At 43.7% G+C, this 16,924-nt stretch overlaps 1 protein-coding gene across 9 annotated transcripts in view; it reads right to left on the bottom strand.

Annotated features, from left to right (window-relative positions):
* The window catches only part of AMPH (amphiphysin), a 141,814-nt gene that overhangs the window by 60,693 nt on the left and 64,197 nt on the right, over positions 1 to 16,924 (bottom strand). For all 9 annotated transcript variants that reach the window (XM_075271189.1, XM_075271190.1, XM_075271196.1 and 6 more), the window contains exon 3: positions 10,149 to 10,203. In XM_075271189.1, the coding sequence (XP_075127290.1) occupies positions 10,149 to 10,203 (55 nt within the window). The remainder of the gene's footprint in view (positions 1 to 10,148; positions 10,204 to 16,924) is intronic.

The following is a 16,924-nucleotide window of genomic DNA, read 5'->3' as shown; positions in this document are numbered from 1 at the left end:
CAAAAAGACAAATTGGATATAATTCCACACCAAACATAAAAAAGGGGATGGACAAAAGTATTGGCAAAAATCATGTATTTGAAAAATCATGTGATGCTTCTCTAATTTGTGTAATTAAGAGCACCTGTTACTTACTTGAGGCACCTACCAGGTGGTGGCAATAACTAAATCACACTTGCAGCCAGTTGCAATGGATTAAAGTTGACTCAACCTCTGTCCTGTGTCCTTGTGTGTACCACATTGAGCACGGAGAAAATAAAGAAGACCAAAAAACTGTCTGAGGACTTGAGAAGCAAAATTGTGAGGAAGCATGAGCAATCTCTAGGCTACAAGTCCATCTCCAAAGACCTGAATGTTCCTGAGTCTACCGTGCGCAGTGTCATCAAGAAGTTTAAAGCCCATGGCACTGTGGCTAATCTCCCTAGATGTGGAAGGAAAAGAAAAATTGACGAGAGATTTCAACGCAAGATTGTACAGATGGTGGATAAAGAACCTCGACTAACATCCAAACAAGTTCAAGCTGCCCTGCAGTCTGAAGGTACAACAGTGTCACCCCGTACTATCCGTCGGTGTCTGACTGAAAAGGGACTGTATGGTAGGATACCCAGGAAGACCCCACTTCTTACCCAGAGACATGAAAAAGCCAGGCTGGAGTTTGCCAAAACTTACCCGAGAAAGTCAAAAACGTTTTGGAAGAATGTTCTCTGGTCCGATGAGACAAAAGTAGAGCTTTTTGGGAAAAGGCATCAACATAGAGTTTACAGGAAAAGAAAAGAGGACTTCAAAGAAAAGAACACGGTCCCTACAGTCAAACATGGCGGAGCTTCCCTGATGTTTTGGGGTTGCTTTGCTGCCTCTGGCACTGGACTGCTTGATTGTGTGTATGGCATTATGAAGTCTGAAGACTACCAACAAATTTTGCAGCATAATGTAGGGCCCAGTGTGAGAAAGCTGGGTCTCCCTCAGAGGTCGTGGGTCTTCCAGCAGGACAATGACCCAAAACACACTTCAAAAAGCACTAGAAAATGGTTTGAGAGAAAGCACTGGAGACTTCTAAAGTGGCCAGCAATGAGTCCAGACCTGAATTCCATAGAACACCTGTGGAGAGATCTCTTGATGGCAGTTTGGAGAAGGCACCCTTCACATCTCAGGGATCTGGAGCAGTTTGCCAAAGAAGAATGGTCTAAAATTCCAGCAGAGCATTGTAAGAAACTCATTGATGGTTACCGGAAGCCGTTGTTCGCAGTTATTTTGTGTAAAGGTTGTGCTACCAAGTATTAGGCTGAGGGTGGCAATACTTTTGTCCGGCCCATTTTTGGAGTTTTGTGTAAAATTATCAATGATTTACCTTTTTTTTTTTCATTCTCTTTTGTGTTTTTTCATTGCAAGCAAAATAAATGAAGATATTAATACCAAAGAGTTTGTGCTTGCAATCATTTTCTGGAAGACAACGAGTATTATCTGACAGAATTGCAGGGGTGCCAATACTTTTGGCCAACACTGTAGGTAGTTTACCTCTTGATAGATCGTTGGCTGCTACATTGGCTCTCTACGATGCACTTGAAGACAATTTGCCCAGTTGAGAGACTTTAAGAGTGGGCACATACTGGAGTGAGAGAAACAGCAAAAAAAATCATACACACCAGTGTGAACTAGACCAGACAGCGGCTGTGAACATTGAAACGCTGGGGACAGGTAAGAATGTTTTTTTTTTTCTTTTTATGATTTACTTTCCATGGCCTCCTGCCCAAGTACTGAAATTGATGGACTACCCCTTTAACCCCTTAGCGACCCATGACGTAACTGTACGTCATGGGTCGCATGGGGATGTATGGAGCGAGCTCACACGCTGAGCTCGCTCCAGACAGGGCAGATGCCGGCTGTATCATACAGCCAGGACCTGCCACTAACAGCAGTGGTCGGTGCCCGAGCCGATCGCTGCTGTTAACCCTTTACACACTGTGGTCAAACGTGACCGCAGTGTGTAAACGGTGCCGGCGGCACGGGCGCCGCCATGTTTCGCCGATCGCCGCCCTCCTGAACGTCACATGAGGGCGGTGATCGGTTGCTATGACAGCCGGAAGCCTATTGAAGGCTTCCAGGCTTGTCTCTACATGAGATCTATTAGACGATAGTTATCTGCTGAGAAACGTTCTTTCTGGAGTTTTCTCATCTCACCCACCTTAGTAGTCTGGGTGAGATGTACACCCCCTCCATTACCTGACCAGCCATCGACTTACAATGTATATTGATGTAACCCCCTCACAGGAGTTACTAATGGTTATTTGGCCATATAAGTGCCTTACATGTTATGATAGTTTGTATATGTTGCCATGTTTATTCTGTATTCATTTGTGTAATGTTGTTAAGCTGTTGTTCTCTGGTTTCACTTGTCCTAGTGAGCTGTGGTCTCCATAGCAACACACACTATGGTGAGTGGATCTGTAGCTGGAACAGGAAATAGTCATAGCAGAGACAGGAAGTAGTATTCTGTAAGCAACCAGGGAAGGAGAAGCAAGGAGAAGGGTGGCAGTGGCCATCTTGTGTTTCAGACACTGTGCTGTGAGGATTTCCACAGCAACAGCAGGACAGAGAAGCTGTGTGACAGCGCCCCCATCACTATCAGTAAGAGGACAGGAATTACATCAGGCTGAGCAGAGCTATAACCCTGGCAGCCTGCACCGACCTCTACAAGGTAACTGAGCCCCTGCAGTAGACCAGAAGCTGGATCTGCAGACATCTTAGACTCTCTGCTAATACATGGGAAGGGGTCAGCCAGCTACAAGCCACTGTGCCACAGCTCACTGCTACAGGACAAGTGAACCAGCAGATGCCTGTTACAATAAAGCAGTGAGCACTTCTACTGATCCTGGCCTGGACATTGCCTTCCCTGTAGCTAAGCCCTGGGCAAATGCTCTTTGTTGGAGTAGAGCACTGGCACCCACATCACCATCTCAGCCCAGGGACCAGCGGGTGTCTCAATACTCCAACTGGCGTCACATCTAACTGACTCTGCCTATTACCCTGTGCACCTCTCCTGGGAGTTCTGGTGCCTATAAGGTCACCGTGACAGTCCAGCCTCCTGCACGGTTCTCCCGGGGTGGGCGCAGTTGGCGTCACGAACAGGATTGCTGTGCCATTGAAAAAAAGAAGGGAGGCACTTGAGCTGCCGGCAGGAAAAAAAGCATCTGTGACTGCGACACTGTGCAATATCGCCATCTTGGCCCTGCATCGCACGCCATACCTGAATCTACAGCACAGGCAAAAGCAGGTGAGCCACGTACCTCCAGTATGTTTAGGAACAAAGAAAAAAGGGATTTTGTCAGTTTTAAACACCAAGGGTCCAGTAGTGAGGATGAGGAAGAGGGGTGTAGTGTTTCAACCCCCACAGCTGCAGTAATGCCAATCACAATGCCTTATTACCCAGGCGTGCCATGGCTGCCACTCTATGTAGGCGAGCCAAATACCCTAAAGGACTTTAAAGAAAAGATGCAAGCAACTTTCAAAGTTTATCCCCTCACTGCTGAGCAGAAGGTTGCTATGTTAATGGGTCAGATGGGAGGAGCAGCCCTCCGTGAGGTTAAGTCCTGGAATGTTAAGGAGAAACAAACTGTTAAGCAAATTTTTGATAAAATGTGCGCCATATTTGAAACTAAGACTCTGTCAGAACTAAAAGCTCGGTTCTTTTGCCGCAAGCAGAACGCAGGTGAAAGTCTTAGAGACTATGCTCTGAGCTTGGATGAAGCTCTCCGCCAGGTTGCGCAACTAGATCCTCATGAGCTTCACAATTATGATTGCACGCTGAAGGAGCAATTCATCGAGGGTGCTACACCTGATGCAGTTAAAATGCAACTACGTATGCTTAACTCTCAAGACCCTGACCGACCCTTCAACCTATTTAAAGAGACAGCCATCCAAATCCTTAAAGTGGACACAATGCCAGAGGAGCAGCATAATGTGCCCTCAGCTTCTACAGCACCTCCGCCCTGTGTAATCCAACAACCCATTTCTCAGTGCGCACAGATCCAACCTTCTGACTCCAACCTTGAACTCCAAGGACAAATCGCTGAACTTTCAAAGAATCTAATTAAGCTTTGCAAAAAAGTGGATGACCTTCAGCTGACACCACCGAGGTCTCCCTCATCCCGGCACTGGCAGCGACCTTCGCCACGTCAGTATTCACGCAGACCGTTATTCCGACCCGGTCGCAGGGTCACGGACCAGTTTGATTCATCCGGAAGGCCCATCTGTCGAAGTTGTCATTTACCAGGACATGTTGAACGAGAATGCCAGTCTTTAAACTAGGCCGTCCTGGGGCAGAGGACCTACCCCCAGGAGACAACCACCACCATGGTCCACTATCACCTGAATGGGGCCGACGTTTCATTGGAGACCGTCCTATCCTTTCCATCAATATGAACAACATCCCACTGACTGCTCTCTTGGATACGGGATCACAGACGACCACCATGCCTCTTGCCCAGTTTGAAAAATATTGGTCTCAAGATCAGCTACAACCATGCAATCCTCATGAGCAGGTGACTCTAATTGCCAGCAATGGACAAGAACTTAAACAGGTAGGATACTTCCTAGCCACCCTTAAGATTGGCAAAACCGAACTGAAGGATCAAGGGATTGTCATTGTGGACGTTGCCAAAGACAGAGACACTCCCTCCATCATCATTGGGACCAATGTCTTAGTTAATTGTTTTGATGAAGCCATTGCTGCCTTGTCTGACACTCTTCAAATAGTCGCTCCAAAAGAGAGACACATCTACCATAAGGCCATTAAGGTTTTGGTCCAACAACAACAGGTCCAACTTTCCCAAGGTGAGATTGGAAAAGCTAGGGTGACTGACGCTAGACCCATCATCTTACCACCTGGTCATGTGATGATGGTCTGGTGCCGGGCCAGGTTTGGTGTCAAAGGCAGGGATTACTCCGTGCTCATCGAGTCAATGCCTACGGATCGTACAGTTATTGCTGCCCGTAGTTTGGCTAAGGTGACCCATGGACGAGTCCCTATACAATTGTTGAATTTTGGGGATTCTGAAGTTACACTACCTCGGTATACAGTGGTTGCCAAATTATCCAGAGTTCAGGATGCTGATTGCCTCCAGAGAGTCCATTGTGAAGCTCAGACCACCAAATCACAACCCACAGATACCCCCACTGGGGAGCAAAAAGAATGGTGGCAAGAGATTCACCTTGGAACCCCTGAGACGCCTTCATCTCAGCTGGAAGGGGTATTGCGGGTAGTTCACGAATTCGAACACATTTTCAGCAAGTCCCCTATGGACTTTGGGCATGTCACTGCAGTAGAACACACAATTCAAACTGGTGATCATCCTCCCATCAAGGAAAGACATAGGCCCATTCCCCCAGCACAATACCAACAAGTAAAAGGCTTACTCCAAAACATGAAGGATTCTGGTGTCATAAGGGACAGCCAAAGCCCTTGGGCTGCTCCCTTAGTACTTGTCAAAAAGAAGGACGGTACCATTCGCCTTTGCGTGGATTACCGCAAATTGAATGATATCACCCACAAGGATGCATATCCACTGCCCCGGATAGAGGAGTCCCTTGCAGCCCTTCAGTCTGCAGCCTACTTCTCTGTCCTGGACCTTACCAGTGGATACTGGCAGGTCCCTATGTCCCCAGCTGATGCTGAAAAAACTGCCTTCACAACACCAATGGGTCTGTTTGAATTTGACCGGATGCCATTTGGGTTGTGCAATGCGCCTGCCACATTCCAACGGCTCATGGAGTTCTGTTTAGGTCATCTAAACTTTGAGTCTGTCCTGTTATATCTGGATGATATAATTGTTTACTCCAGAACATATGCAGAGCATTTGGATCACCTTGCGAGAGTGTTTGAGTCTTTGGATCGCTATGGTCTGAAACTCAAGCCTTCCAAATGCCATCTCCTAAAATCTGAAATCCAATACCTGGGACACATTGTGAGCGCTGATGGAGTGGCGCCAGATCCTCAGTACACTGAACGGATACGCGACTGGCCAACTCCTGAAACGGTAAAAGACATCCGTAGATTCCTTGGGTTCGCCGGTTATTACCGCCGATTTGTAAAAAACTTTGCCCGGATTGCTGCACCCTTACAGGCTGTACTGGTAGGTCAGTCTACCACCCGATCTGGTAAGAGTCCAACTATCCAATGGACCCCTGAAATACAAAAAGCATTTGATGAGTTAAAAGCAGCCTTAGTCGGTCCAAATGTCCTTGCTTACCCTGATTACAGTAAACCGTTCATTCTGCAAACAGACGCAAGTAAAACTGGACTTGGTGCTGTCCTTTCCCAGAAACAAGAAGGTTTGATTAGACCCATTGCATTTGCCAGTCGTTCGCTTCGGGCGACTGAACGTAATGACTCTAACTATAGCTCCTTTAAGTTGGAGTTTCTGGCCTTGGTTTGGGCGGTTACTGAAAAATTCCATCATTATCTCACCGCCACTCCTTTTGTTGCATACACAGATAATAATCCTCTGACCCATCTTAGCACTGCCAAATTGGGAGCAATTGAGCAGCGTTGGGCTTCACGTCTTGCCAATTATCAGTTTACCTTAAAATTCCGGGCAGGGAGAGAGAACGTTAATGCTGACATTTTATCTCGGTTACCCCAAGAGTCAATTAATGACCTAGATGACCCTGACATATGGGAAGAAATTGAACTCCCTGACTTCTATGACAAAGTCACTCAACGTGTTAACCAAAATGTCCGGACCAAATATTGTAACCTTCAGACCACGCGGGTTGAGTCCCTCCATCATATGGATTGGGAACAAGTCCAAAAACAAGATCCAACATTGCAAAGATTAAAAGACCTTTTAAAAGATTCAAATTCAATAGGTCCAGATAACAATGCAAGCCCTGAACTTCAAAATCTTTGGCGAGAGCGCGGTCGTTTAACCTATCTGCAGGGAAAACTGGTCCGCCGTTATGTAAATCCTCGTACCCATGAGCGAGTGTTTCAGATTGTGATACCAAGACAAGACGCTCCTTTGATCTTGGATGCGTATCATAATCAGTCAGGACATTTCAATGCCCAAAAGACAGAACGAACCATTAAGGATTGTTTCTACTGGGTGGGAATGCGCCCTCAAATTGAACAGTGGTGCCGGGATTGTGCACGATGTGCTTTGCGGAGAGGATCTTACCAACGGGCCCCTCTACAGGGCATTGTCACAGTCAGACCACTAGAGTTGGTAGCGCTTGACCACGTCAAGTTGACTCCAAGTCGGTCAGGTTACACTTATGCATTAACAATGATTGATCATTTTTCAAAATTCATGGTTGTAGTCCCAGTAAAAGATCTCACTGGTAAAACAGCAGCTCGGGAATTCCAAAGACATTTTGGGCGACCCTACGGTTATCCTGAAAAGATCCTTACTGATCAAGGTCCTGCATTTGAGTCAGAGCTTTTTCAAGAGTTCTGCAACCTCTATGGGTGTCAAAAGATCCGCACTACAGCCTACCATCCCCAGGGTAATGGGCTTTGTGAAAAAGCCAATCAAATCATTATCAACATGCTGAGAACAGTTGCCCGTGAAAAACGATCTGAGTGGCCAGAGCTATTGCCAGAGATCACTGAGATCTATAATAACACCAGACAGGATTCCACAGGGTACACTCCTGCATACCTCCTTAGAGGACAGTTAGGACAGCTCCCCGCTGATCACCAAATGGGAGTGATTACAGAGGTTAGGTCCCCACCTTTACCAAATGACACTTGGGTAGCAGAAAGACTAAGGGTTAATAGAGAACTTCAGGAACTTGTGTGTAAATCTCTGGACCAGGCTAGACACAAACAGGCTCTCCAGTATGACAAAGGAGCAAATGCTCAACCATTGCAACCTGGAGATAAGGTCCTAAAAAGGCGACATGTTAGGCATCATAAGTTAGAGGATCGTTGGGAAGACAACGCCTATGTTGTCCAAGAGGCACCACATGATAACTCTAAAGTGTGTAAAATTGTTCCAGAGGATGGAGAAGGTCCATCCCAGCTAGTGTCTCGAGATGATCTCAAAGTCTGTCCCTCCTCTTATACAAGTCCTAGAGTGACCCGTCGGTTACCGGCTACTCCACACGCTCTGTCACAACCAAGACGGACATTACCCTGTATACCCATTCCTGGCCAACATGGTACAGAATTAGGACTTGCTCTGGCTTCCCCTAATTTATACTTCTTTGTGAGACCTACGGTTACACCGTTGCAAAGAGAGATTCCTTCTGTGTCAAGGGAAACAAGTGACTCCATTTCCTTAGAGGACTTTGTATCAGAGACTCCGGATACTCAAGTACTCCCTGACAGAGAGGAGGCCTCAGAGCCTGAAACAATTTCTCAAAGGAGATCCCAAAGGGTAAATAAGGGTAAACCCTCAGTTCGCTACAGCCCTTAAAGGAGCATGCCCAGATCAGCCATAGTAGACTGTGCATTTCAGCTGATCATCTGCCTTGGAAACTTATCTTCATTTCAACAAATAAGCCATATACCTGGTGCCATAGTGGCGACACCATGCTTGGACTGCCCAAAGTTCTACCTCTATTTCTCTTATTTGGTTCTAACCCATTTAACGTTTAATCCATTTACTTTGGACTATGGGATATTTAAGCCATTGACTGTTTTCTGTGTTATTGGTAGCCCGAGGACGTGCTACATTCAAGAAGGGAGGGATGTAACCCCCTCACAGGAGTTACTAATGGTTATTTGGCCATATAAGTGCCTTACATGTTATGATAGTTTGTATATGTTGCCATGTTTATTCTGTATTCATTTGTGTAATGTTGTTAAGCTGTTGTTCTCTGGTTTCACTTGTCCTAGTGAGCTGTGGTCTCCATAGCAACACACACTATGGTGAGTGGATCTGTAGCTGGAACAGGAAATAGTCATAGCAGAGACAGGAAGTAGTATTCTGTAAGAGCCAGGGAAGGAGAAGCCAGGAGAAGGGTGGCAGTGGCCATCTTGTGTTTCAGACACTGTGCTGTGAGGATTTCCACAGCAACAGCAGGACAGAGAAGCTGTGTGACAGCGCCCCCATCACTATCAGTAAGAGGACAGGAATTACATCAGGCTGAGCAGAGCTATAACCCTGGCAGCCTGCACCTACCTCTACAAGGTAACTGAGCCCCTGCAGTAGACCAGAAGCTGGATCTGCAGACATCTTAGACTCTCTGCTAATACATGGGAAGGGGTCAGCCAGCTACAAGCCACTGTGCCACAGCTCACTGCTACAGGACAAGTGAACCAGCAGATGCCTGTTACAATAAAGCAGTGAGCACTTCTACTGATCCTGGCCTGGACATTGCCTTCCCTGTAGCTAAGCCCTGGGCAAATGCTCTTTGTTGGAGTAGAGCACTGGCACCCACATCACCATCTCAGCCCAGGGACCAGCGGGTGTCTCAATACTCCAACTGGCGTCACATCTAACTGACTCTGCCTATTACCCTGTGCACCTCTCCTGGGAGTTCTGGTGCCTATAAGGTCACCGTGACAGTCCAGCCTCCTGCACGGTTCTCCCGGGGTGGGCGCAGTTATATAACTGTCAGTAAAGAGTGGTTGCTAAATTATAGCTGTTAGGTTCACTTTCTGATGTTCATATTATAGCCACAGAACTCTAAACCCCCCACAGCTCTAATGAAGTATCCCTAGATCATTATAGAATTCTACAATAATTTAAGTTTAGCTTAAGCTATGTTCACATCTGCACTGGAGTTTCCAACTGTTTTAGTATAAAAATGGTGGAAACCCAATGGTCACCTAAGGGGTCTATGGGGGTCCGTAAGAAACTGCTGTTTTAGTGGAAGAGCTCTCCCACGTTCGGGTCCCCCATCAGATCCAAACAACGAAGTGCCAAATGCTAATGTGTACCTAGCGTCAGTAGGGCTTATCAAAGGAAAGCAGACACTAAAATAAGTCATTATACTTGCATGCAAATGGAGATAATAGAATCAATTATGCAACTCTGAAATGTAATAGAAGCTGAAATCTTAATAGAAACTCTAAATCATGGAAAAACAAATCACGTAATACACTGAATTTACAAAGCTACTCATGTTTTCTGTACATTAAGTTTCTATTTAAGATATTGCACATAGGTAACGTACTCTGAAAATTTTACTTGGATCCAACTTACCTTTGATAGCAGCCAAATATGCTCGCAGCTCCCTTTGTAGTCGAGTACCTTCTGACTGTAAAAAGTAATATTACTATTAGTATACATAGTACATGCTAATGTAACATTAGAGACAAATATTATTGAAACCTACTAATTTCCTAATGGGGAAGGCACCTAGGGTGCAATATAAGACGGTGGCAAAGTATCCAAGAGCATAAAGGTGGTTACAGTTCTCTCTACTAAACTCAACAGCAGAGGCATAACCTCCGAGGACACAGATACACCCTCACCCTCTTACCACCGCAGGCATTTTTTGATTTTCGTTTTTGGCTCCCGCTTTCCAAACCCCATAACTTTATTTTTCAGTTTACATAGCCATATGGGGGCTTATTGTTTGTTGACTTCATGAAAGAACCATTTAATATTCAGAATGGGGTGGAATTACAGAAAAACTGCATTTGTGCAACTTTTTAAACATTTCATTTTTACAGCATTCGCTGTGAAGCCAACATGACATGTCACCTGTATTCTATGGCTTACAATTATGCTACAATTTCGGGGATAACTTTATATCTATTTTTATTTATGTTTTAATCATTATAGACAAAGACACTGGGGGCATTAATATACCTGACATCATGAAGCACCGGTGTAACTATAGGAATCACAGTTATGACTGGGCCCATAAGCCAGTAGGGTCCATAGCTCACCCTCACCAAACTTAGGCTAATTAAATTTTCTTTGATGACTGGAAGTCTGTGTAATCTAAATTTATCACTCCTGCCCTCTGGTGCGCTGCACTAAGACATGTCAAGAAGATTTATAATTCACAGACTTTAGCTTGGCCAGGACATGCAAAGGAATTCTGTGGGGGAGGCTGTGGTTCAAAATGCGGCATAACTACTATGTGGGGGGCACTGACAGGCAATTCTGGGAAGCTTGTGTGCATAGATATGTTATGAAGTCTTTATTGTTGTTTGGGCCCAAACAGAGAAGGAAAGGGAAACGATGCTAAAATGTACAGATGAACGGAGGAAGAGTCAAACTGAGCTATTGTACCAGGGCCCTGTTCTACAGCCTTGGTGCATCTTATTTCATCTCTTCCTTAAGATTACATCAACTTTCCTTCTCTTTTAACAATATATAGGATCGCATATATGAAATCAAATTCAGAAAAGATCAAATATCATAGTAAAATAAGGCAAAATAACAGCAACATAGCCCAGACTACTAGTTTTAAAGTACCGTAAGAACATTAAGAAAAATAGATAATTGAATTTCTGTGATCTTTAAAAGAATAAAAAGGTGGAAAGAAAAAAAAGAGGGTGGAGAGAATGGAGAAGGCTAAAGATTTGTAAGGCCCCATAATGATAATTTATCATGTAATGCAATCTGTCTTATCACACTATGTGTTGATGTGATTCTTATTTCCATCCTGTTATGTGTATTCTGTTTACTGATGTACATTTTCAAAAATATGTAATAAAATCAGATTAAATATGAACATAAAAGAGTCTTTATTTACTGATAACGCAAAAATATCAAACGGAACTTGTAAATGTAAAATAGAAAATAAGAACTGAATCTGACGGCCATGACGCCGCAGTAGGCTGTGTGAATAATTAGACCAAACACACAACAGCCTCCGGTCACAATTATCTACTCTGATCATACTCCACTAGACACTGTACTCGCTATATACAGTAACTGATCCTCCCCATGGCTCAGATAATTTCCTCATTAAAATGCCAATGGCAATTCAATATTTCTGTGGGAGACCGTCACTTGTGAGAACATCTGCATATATTCCTGCCTATTTGGTAGCATTTTTTTTTTCTTTGCAATTCTTCCTTAAAAACTACAAAACATGTAAAGTATCAATCCAGATTGAATGATGACAGGTCTGCCAAGTATTTAGAACTTCTCCAAAGTTGGCACATAGATAATATTGCCAGCTGTAGATATATTTTAGATTTCAAGCTCACTTACTAGATATGTGAGCATTTGTTACAAAATATCTGCAAGAAATAAAGTCACATTATGATTTGGAGATTTTTCCCTTATGCGGGTTACATTGCAGCACAATAGATAACCTATTGTGAAAATCGACTGCCATTGTCAGATCACTAAAATACTAAGTAACAACTTATAAAGATTATTAATTTCTTTCAATCTGACATTACTTAGTTGCATTTATACTATACTAGCTTTTACCCGCGACTTCGTCTGCGGTGATTTGAGAATTGGGCGGACACAGACGTTTGAAACTGTAAAAGTGCTTTAAAAATTTTGGTGGGATAGCAAATGTGATCTGTTATATTGTGTATGTAGTAATACAGACAATTTGTTGTTATTTTCGGAGGATTGTTATTTTGTTACTTTCAGCTGGTCTATGGTAAAGTAGACATGTACATACTGGACCTTTTTTATGCTCTCCGCTGCCAAACCTTTTTTTTTTAAACCAGACACAGAGTCGTACATGCAATACTCTGTGTCTGATTAAAAAAAAAAAAAAAAAAAACGTTTTGCAGCAGAGAGCATGAAATGCTCACCGCCGTTCATGGCCGGACCCGGTCTGACAGGTTTCCGGCTTCTGCATGCAGAAGATGGAAACCTAATACGGCGTGCTGAACGGTAGTGTGAACCCAGCATCAGCCGCGCTTAGGGGCGAACTGTGTGACAACAGAAGATGGAACCGCATGAACGGAGAGCAGACGGTGGTGTGAACTGAGTGTACGGGAGCCTTGACACGGAGCGAAGGCGTGTATTCGTGCAAAATACACGTGTAAAATTAAGACTCCTATTGACTTCAATGACATTTTACAGGCGTGTAAAAAATATCATTGAAGTGAATGGGAGTCTTATTTTGAGACGTGTATCTTTACACGTGTATTTTGGCAAAATACACGCGCGTTTACGCCGTGTGAAGGCTCCCTAAGGGTTTTTTTTTGCCACCACAATATGGCGGGGCCAGATTAACGGTAGATATAGCTTTCTGGGGAATGTGTATTGGTTAGATGAGCTTTTATTGAAATGATAGTCCAAAGTGTGAACCAAAATGGTGGTTTGTTACGTGTGAGTTTGACGTTGAGGGAGTAGGGCAAATAGTTTATTAGTAGACGGGGCATTTTTGGGTGGAATGGTAACTAATATGTATATGTATCACAGTAGTTTGGAGTTTTATATTTGTTGTTGGAGGATTTTTTGGTTTTTTTTATTGTTTTCTTTTTTTTACTTTTTTCTTCATTCCACTGAGGGGTGTGAACCTGCAATCATTTGATTGCAAGTCTCCATAGACGGCAATCCAAGTGTATTGCCGTCTATGAGAGATTGTGTGCCTTACTATGGCGGCTGTACATAGCCCAGCTAAACACAGGCGTGGGAGCATTCAGTATGGAACAGGTCGGCTCCTTGAGGTCAGCAGGCAGGACCCGGTCTGCAGCCTTGAAGGTAAGGGGAAGGGGTGTTTGAGGGGGAGGGGGGTCAAGTGTTAATGCCTGCAATCCCAGTCCATTTTAATTGCAGGCAGGAGCAACTGGCCTCCGTGTGGTAGAAATCTATATGTAAATGTGAGTGAGTAGAGTGAGGGCTACCCGTGAGGCGACAGTAAGGAGTGTGCAGGCAGTTTGTGGCAGGAAATGCAAGTCAGTGTGTCTGAGTCTATAGCTGGGGCTAGGAGTCCTGCTTTTGTGAGTCTCCTGCTAGGAAGCCATGTTGTTTAGTGGCACCAAAAGTAGCCTATGTTTCAAACCCAAGGGAAAACTATGTTTGTGGAAAATTGCACGCAAATCCGTCCAGGCGTTATATTAGTAGGATGTAGTAATACAGACAATGTGATCTGTTATATTGTGTATGTAGTAATACAGACAATGTGATCTGTTATATTGTGTATGTAGTAATACAGACAATGTGATCTGTTATATAGTGGAAAGCTATATGTAAATGTGAGTGAGTAAAGTGAGGGCTACTCCTGAGGCAACAGTAAGGAGTGTGCAGGCAGGTTGAGGCAGGAAATGCGAGGCAGTGTGTGAGTCTATAGCTGGGGCTAGGAGTCCTGCTTTTGTGAGTCTCCTGCTAGGAAGCCATGTTGTTTAGTGGCACCAAAAGTAGCCTATGTCTCAATCCCAAGGGAAAACTATGTATGTGGAAAATTGCACGCAAATCCGTCCAGGCGTTTTAGCGTGATTGAGGAACAAACATCCAAACTCACGAACATCCAAACACACAAACTTGAAATCTGTAAAATATTATGGCATGTTCTATTAGATGTAACATGTATAGATTTGAGCCACTTCTAGGGAGAATTGCTTTGTGCATAAGATACCCCCTTTAGGGTGCATTCACACGATGTATTTTGTCTCGTAATCTGGCACGTAGACGCCGCGTGAGCTTTTGCGGGCCGTATACGCTCCCATTGATTTCAATGGGAGCCAGGATCGTATACGTGGCGCTATTTTGCAGCCGCAAAATCAAGGCCACAAAATAGTGTCGCGTATACGATCCCGGCTCCCATTGAAATCAATGGGAGCGTTTACGGCCCGCAAAAGCTCACGCGGCGTCTACGTGCCAGATTACGAGACAAAATATATCGTGTGAATGCACCCTAAAGGGGGTATCTTTTGCACAAGGCAATTCTCCCTAGAAGTGTCTCAAATCTATACATGTCACATCTAATAGAACATGCCATAATATTTTACAGATTTCAAGTTTGTGAAAAAGCTCACAAGGCATCTACGTGCCAGATTACGAGCCAAAATACATCGTGTGAATGCACCCTTACAGACTTTAGCTTCAAGATCTTTTGTTATTGTAAGTGATCCACCATGTTATTGGCATCATCATGTACCTTCAAGATGCTTAGAACAAGTCTGTATTATATGTAGCCCATATCCCCACAGAAGGCCCTTATATCACTAGAGGCTCTTATAAATGTTCCTAGGAGGCAGGGCCAATGCTAATATCCCTAGTTAGGCTGAAAAATTAGATGGTAACGGGTCTCTACCAAAAAATACCTGTTCAACCTCATGTCGTCCAAGGACACTCACACCATTGGAGTTGCACTTTTTGTATATTGAAGAGATATGTTACATTTAGTGTCTGTTTTAGACTATTACTTTTATCTTTATTTGTATTCTGTGCCATCATTTTACTTTGAACAACAACCAGCTTATAAAACATGACTGATACATAATGTAGTGATGTCTTTTCTTTCCACATGTCATCTTTCCATCACTGTAAAATAATATGAAGTGGAAAAATATTTTTCCAATATGATCATTTACCAAAACCCTCAAGGCCAATCCACTGTCCCGTACGCTGATCCGTATGACAAATGGGATAATTCTCCTCTTCCAATTGCATCGTTGGCTATACATTAGCTGTTGGCTATACATCTTTCCACGTGATAGCCGGCCTGCAATGTCAAAGGTATAATGCCAGTTGGGACAAGCTCCTGGGGCAGATTTAATACTTTGGGGTGGCCATTGATGGCGGAATTAGCTCCGGTATTCTGCTGTACATTACAGTGTAGACCCGGTAGCTATGGCAGACGCTCTGCATCTACCGTAGGAAGGACCCGGTATCTGCCGTAATAGTACAGCAAATGTCAGGAAGAGGTTTGCACCACCAGGACACCTTCTCCTAAATGCCCAGAGTCCGTAGCATTGCTCCACTCCTGCTGTCGCGGTTTTCCAGCAGTGATGACCCCCCCCCTTCCCATTTTCCTCCCGAATTTGGGGGGGAAAATGTGTTTTATTATCGAAAAATATGGTAGTTTGTCAATGGGTGTGGTTCTCTTCTTTTTTTCTAATGCTATTTGCTACGTTCATACAGCAATGTGTAGAACATTTTCACTATTATATTCTGTAGATGGTGTCAATCTCTAGAGAAATATTCAACTATATGCAGAGTTATGCACATATTTTAGACTATACTAAACGGCCTGAGAGGTTTCCACATAAACATTTCTAATCTGGAACAAGTGACACCATCTATAAAACTGAAAAAAGAGACAAGATGCAGAAAAAATATCTTGCAAGTATCAAATGTACTTTTGAATGTAATAAATCTTCTGATTCCTAAAAATAAGATATTTTCATTTATATTGAGAAGAGCCTTCAGAGAGAAAATGTTATTTATCCCAGAGTATAAATAGACTATCCATATGCCCATATGTACATTTCTTCTGCACATTTGCATTTCTTGAAAACAAAATGAACTTAAGTATTGAAGAGAAAAACAGAAGTAAAAGGAGGTAAAACTCTATTACATGTAGTGTGGTAATCCACTGTACAAAGTACGATCACTTTTGCAACCATTTCTGTTTTGCTTGTAAAATAAAAGCCTCTAAGGCCATGTTCACAAGTTCAGGATCCTGTCAGGATTTAGAGGCAGTGCTTCTCGCTGAATTATAATACGGGATAATGCGTGCATGACCTGCTGGCACTTCCACTGCAAAAATCTAAGTTTCAATCTCAGATTTCTGCTTGAATTCTTTTAAAAATCCACAGCAGATTTGCTTAAACCATATCTGACCTCATGAAAAAATTCCCGACAAGCAGATATATGTATAATATCTGTCACCTCTCCCGGAGATACAGTATCTATTTTAATAACTACCGTATATACTCGAGTATAAGCCGACCCGAATATCAGCTGAGGCCCCTAATTTTACCACAAAAAACTGGGAAAACTTATTGACTCGAGTATAAGCTGAGGGGGGGAAATGCAGCAGCTATTGGAAAAGTTCAAAAATTGAAATGGTCGGAGTTTTTGGGTGCAGTAGATGCTGGGTG

Source organism: Leptodactylus fuscus, chromosome 4 (genome assembly GCF_031893055.1).
Source record: "Leptodactylus fuscus isolate aLepFus1 chromosome 4, aLepFus1.hap2, whole genome shotgun sequence".
NCBI classification, from domain to species: domain Eukaryota; kingdom Metazoa; phylum Chordata; class Amphibia; order Anura; family Leptodactylidae; genus Leptodactylus; species Leptodactylus fuscus.
This window is presented reverse-complemented; position numbering and strand designations above follow the sequence as displayed.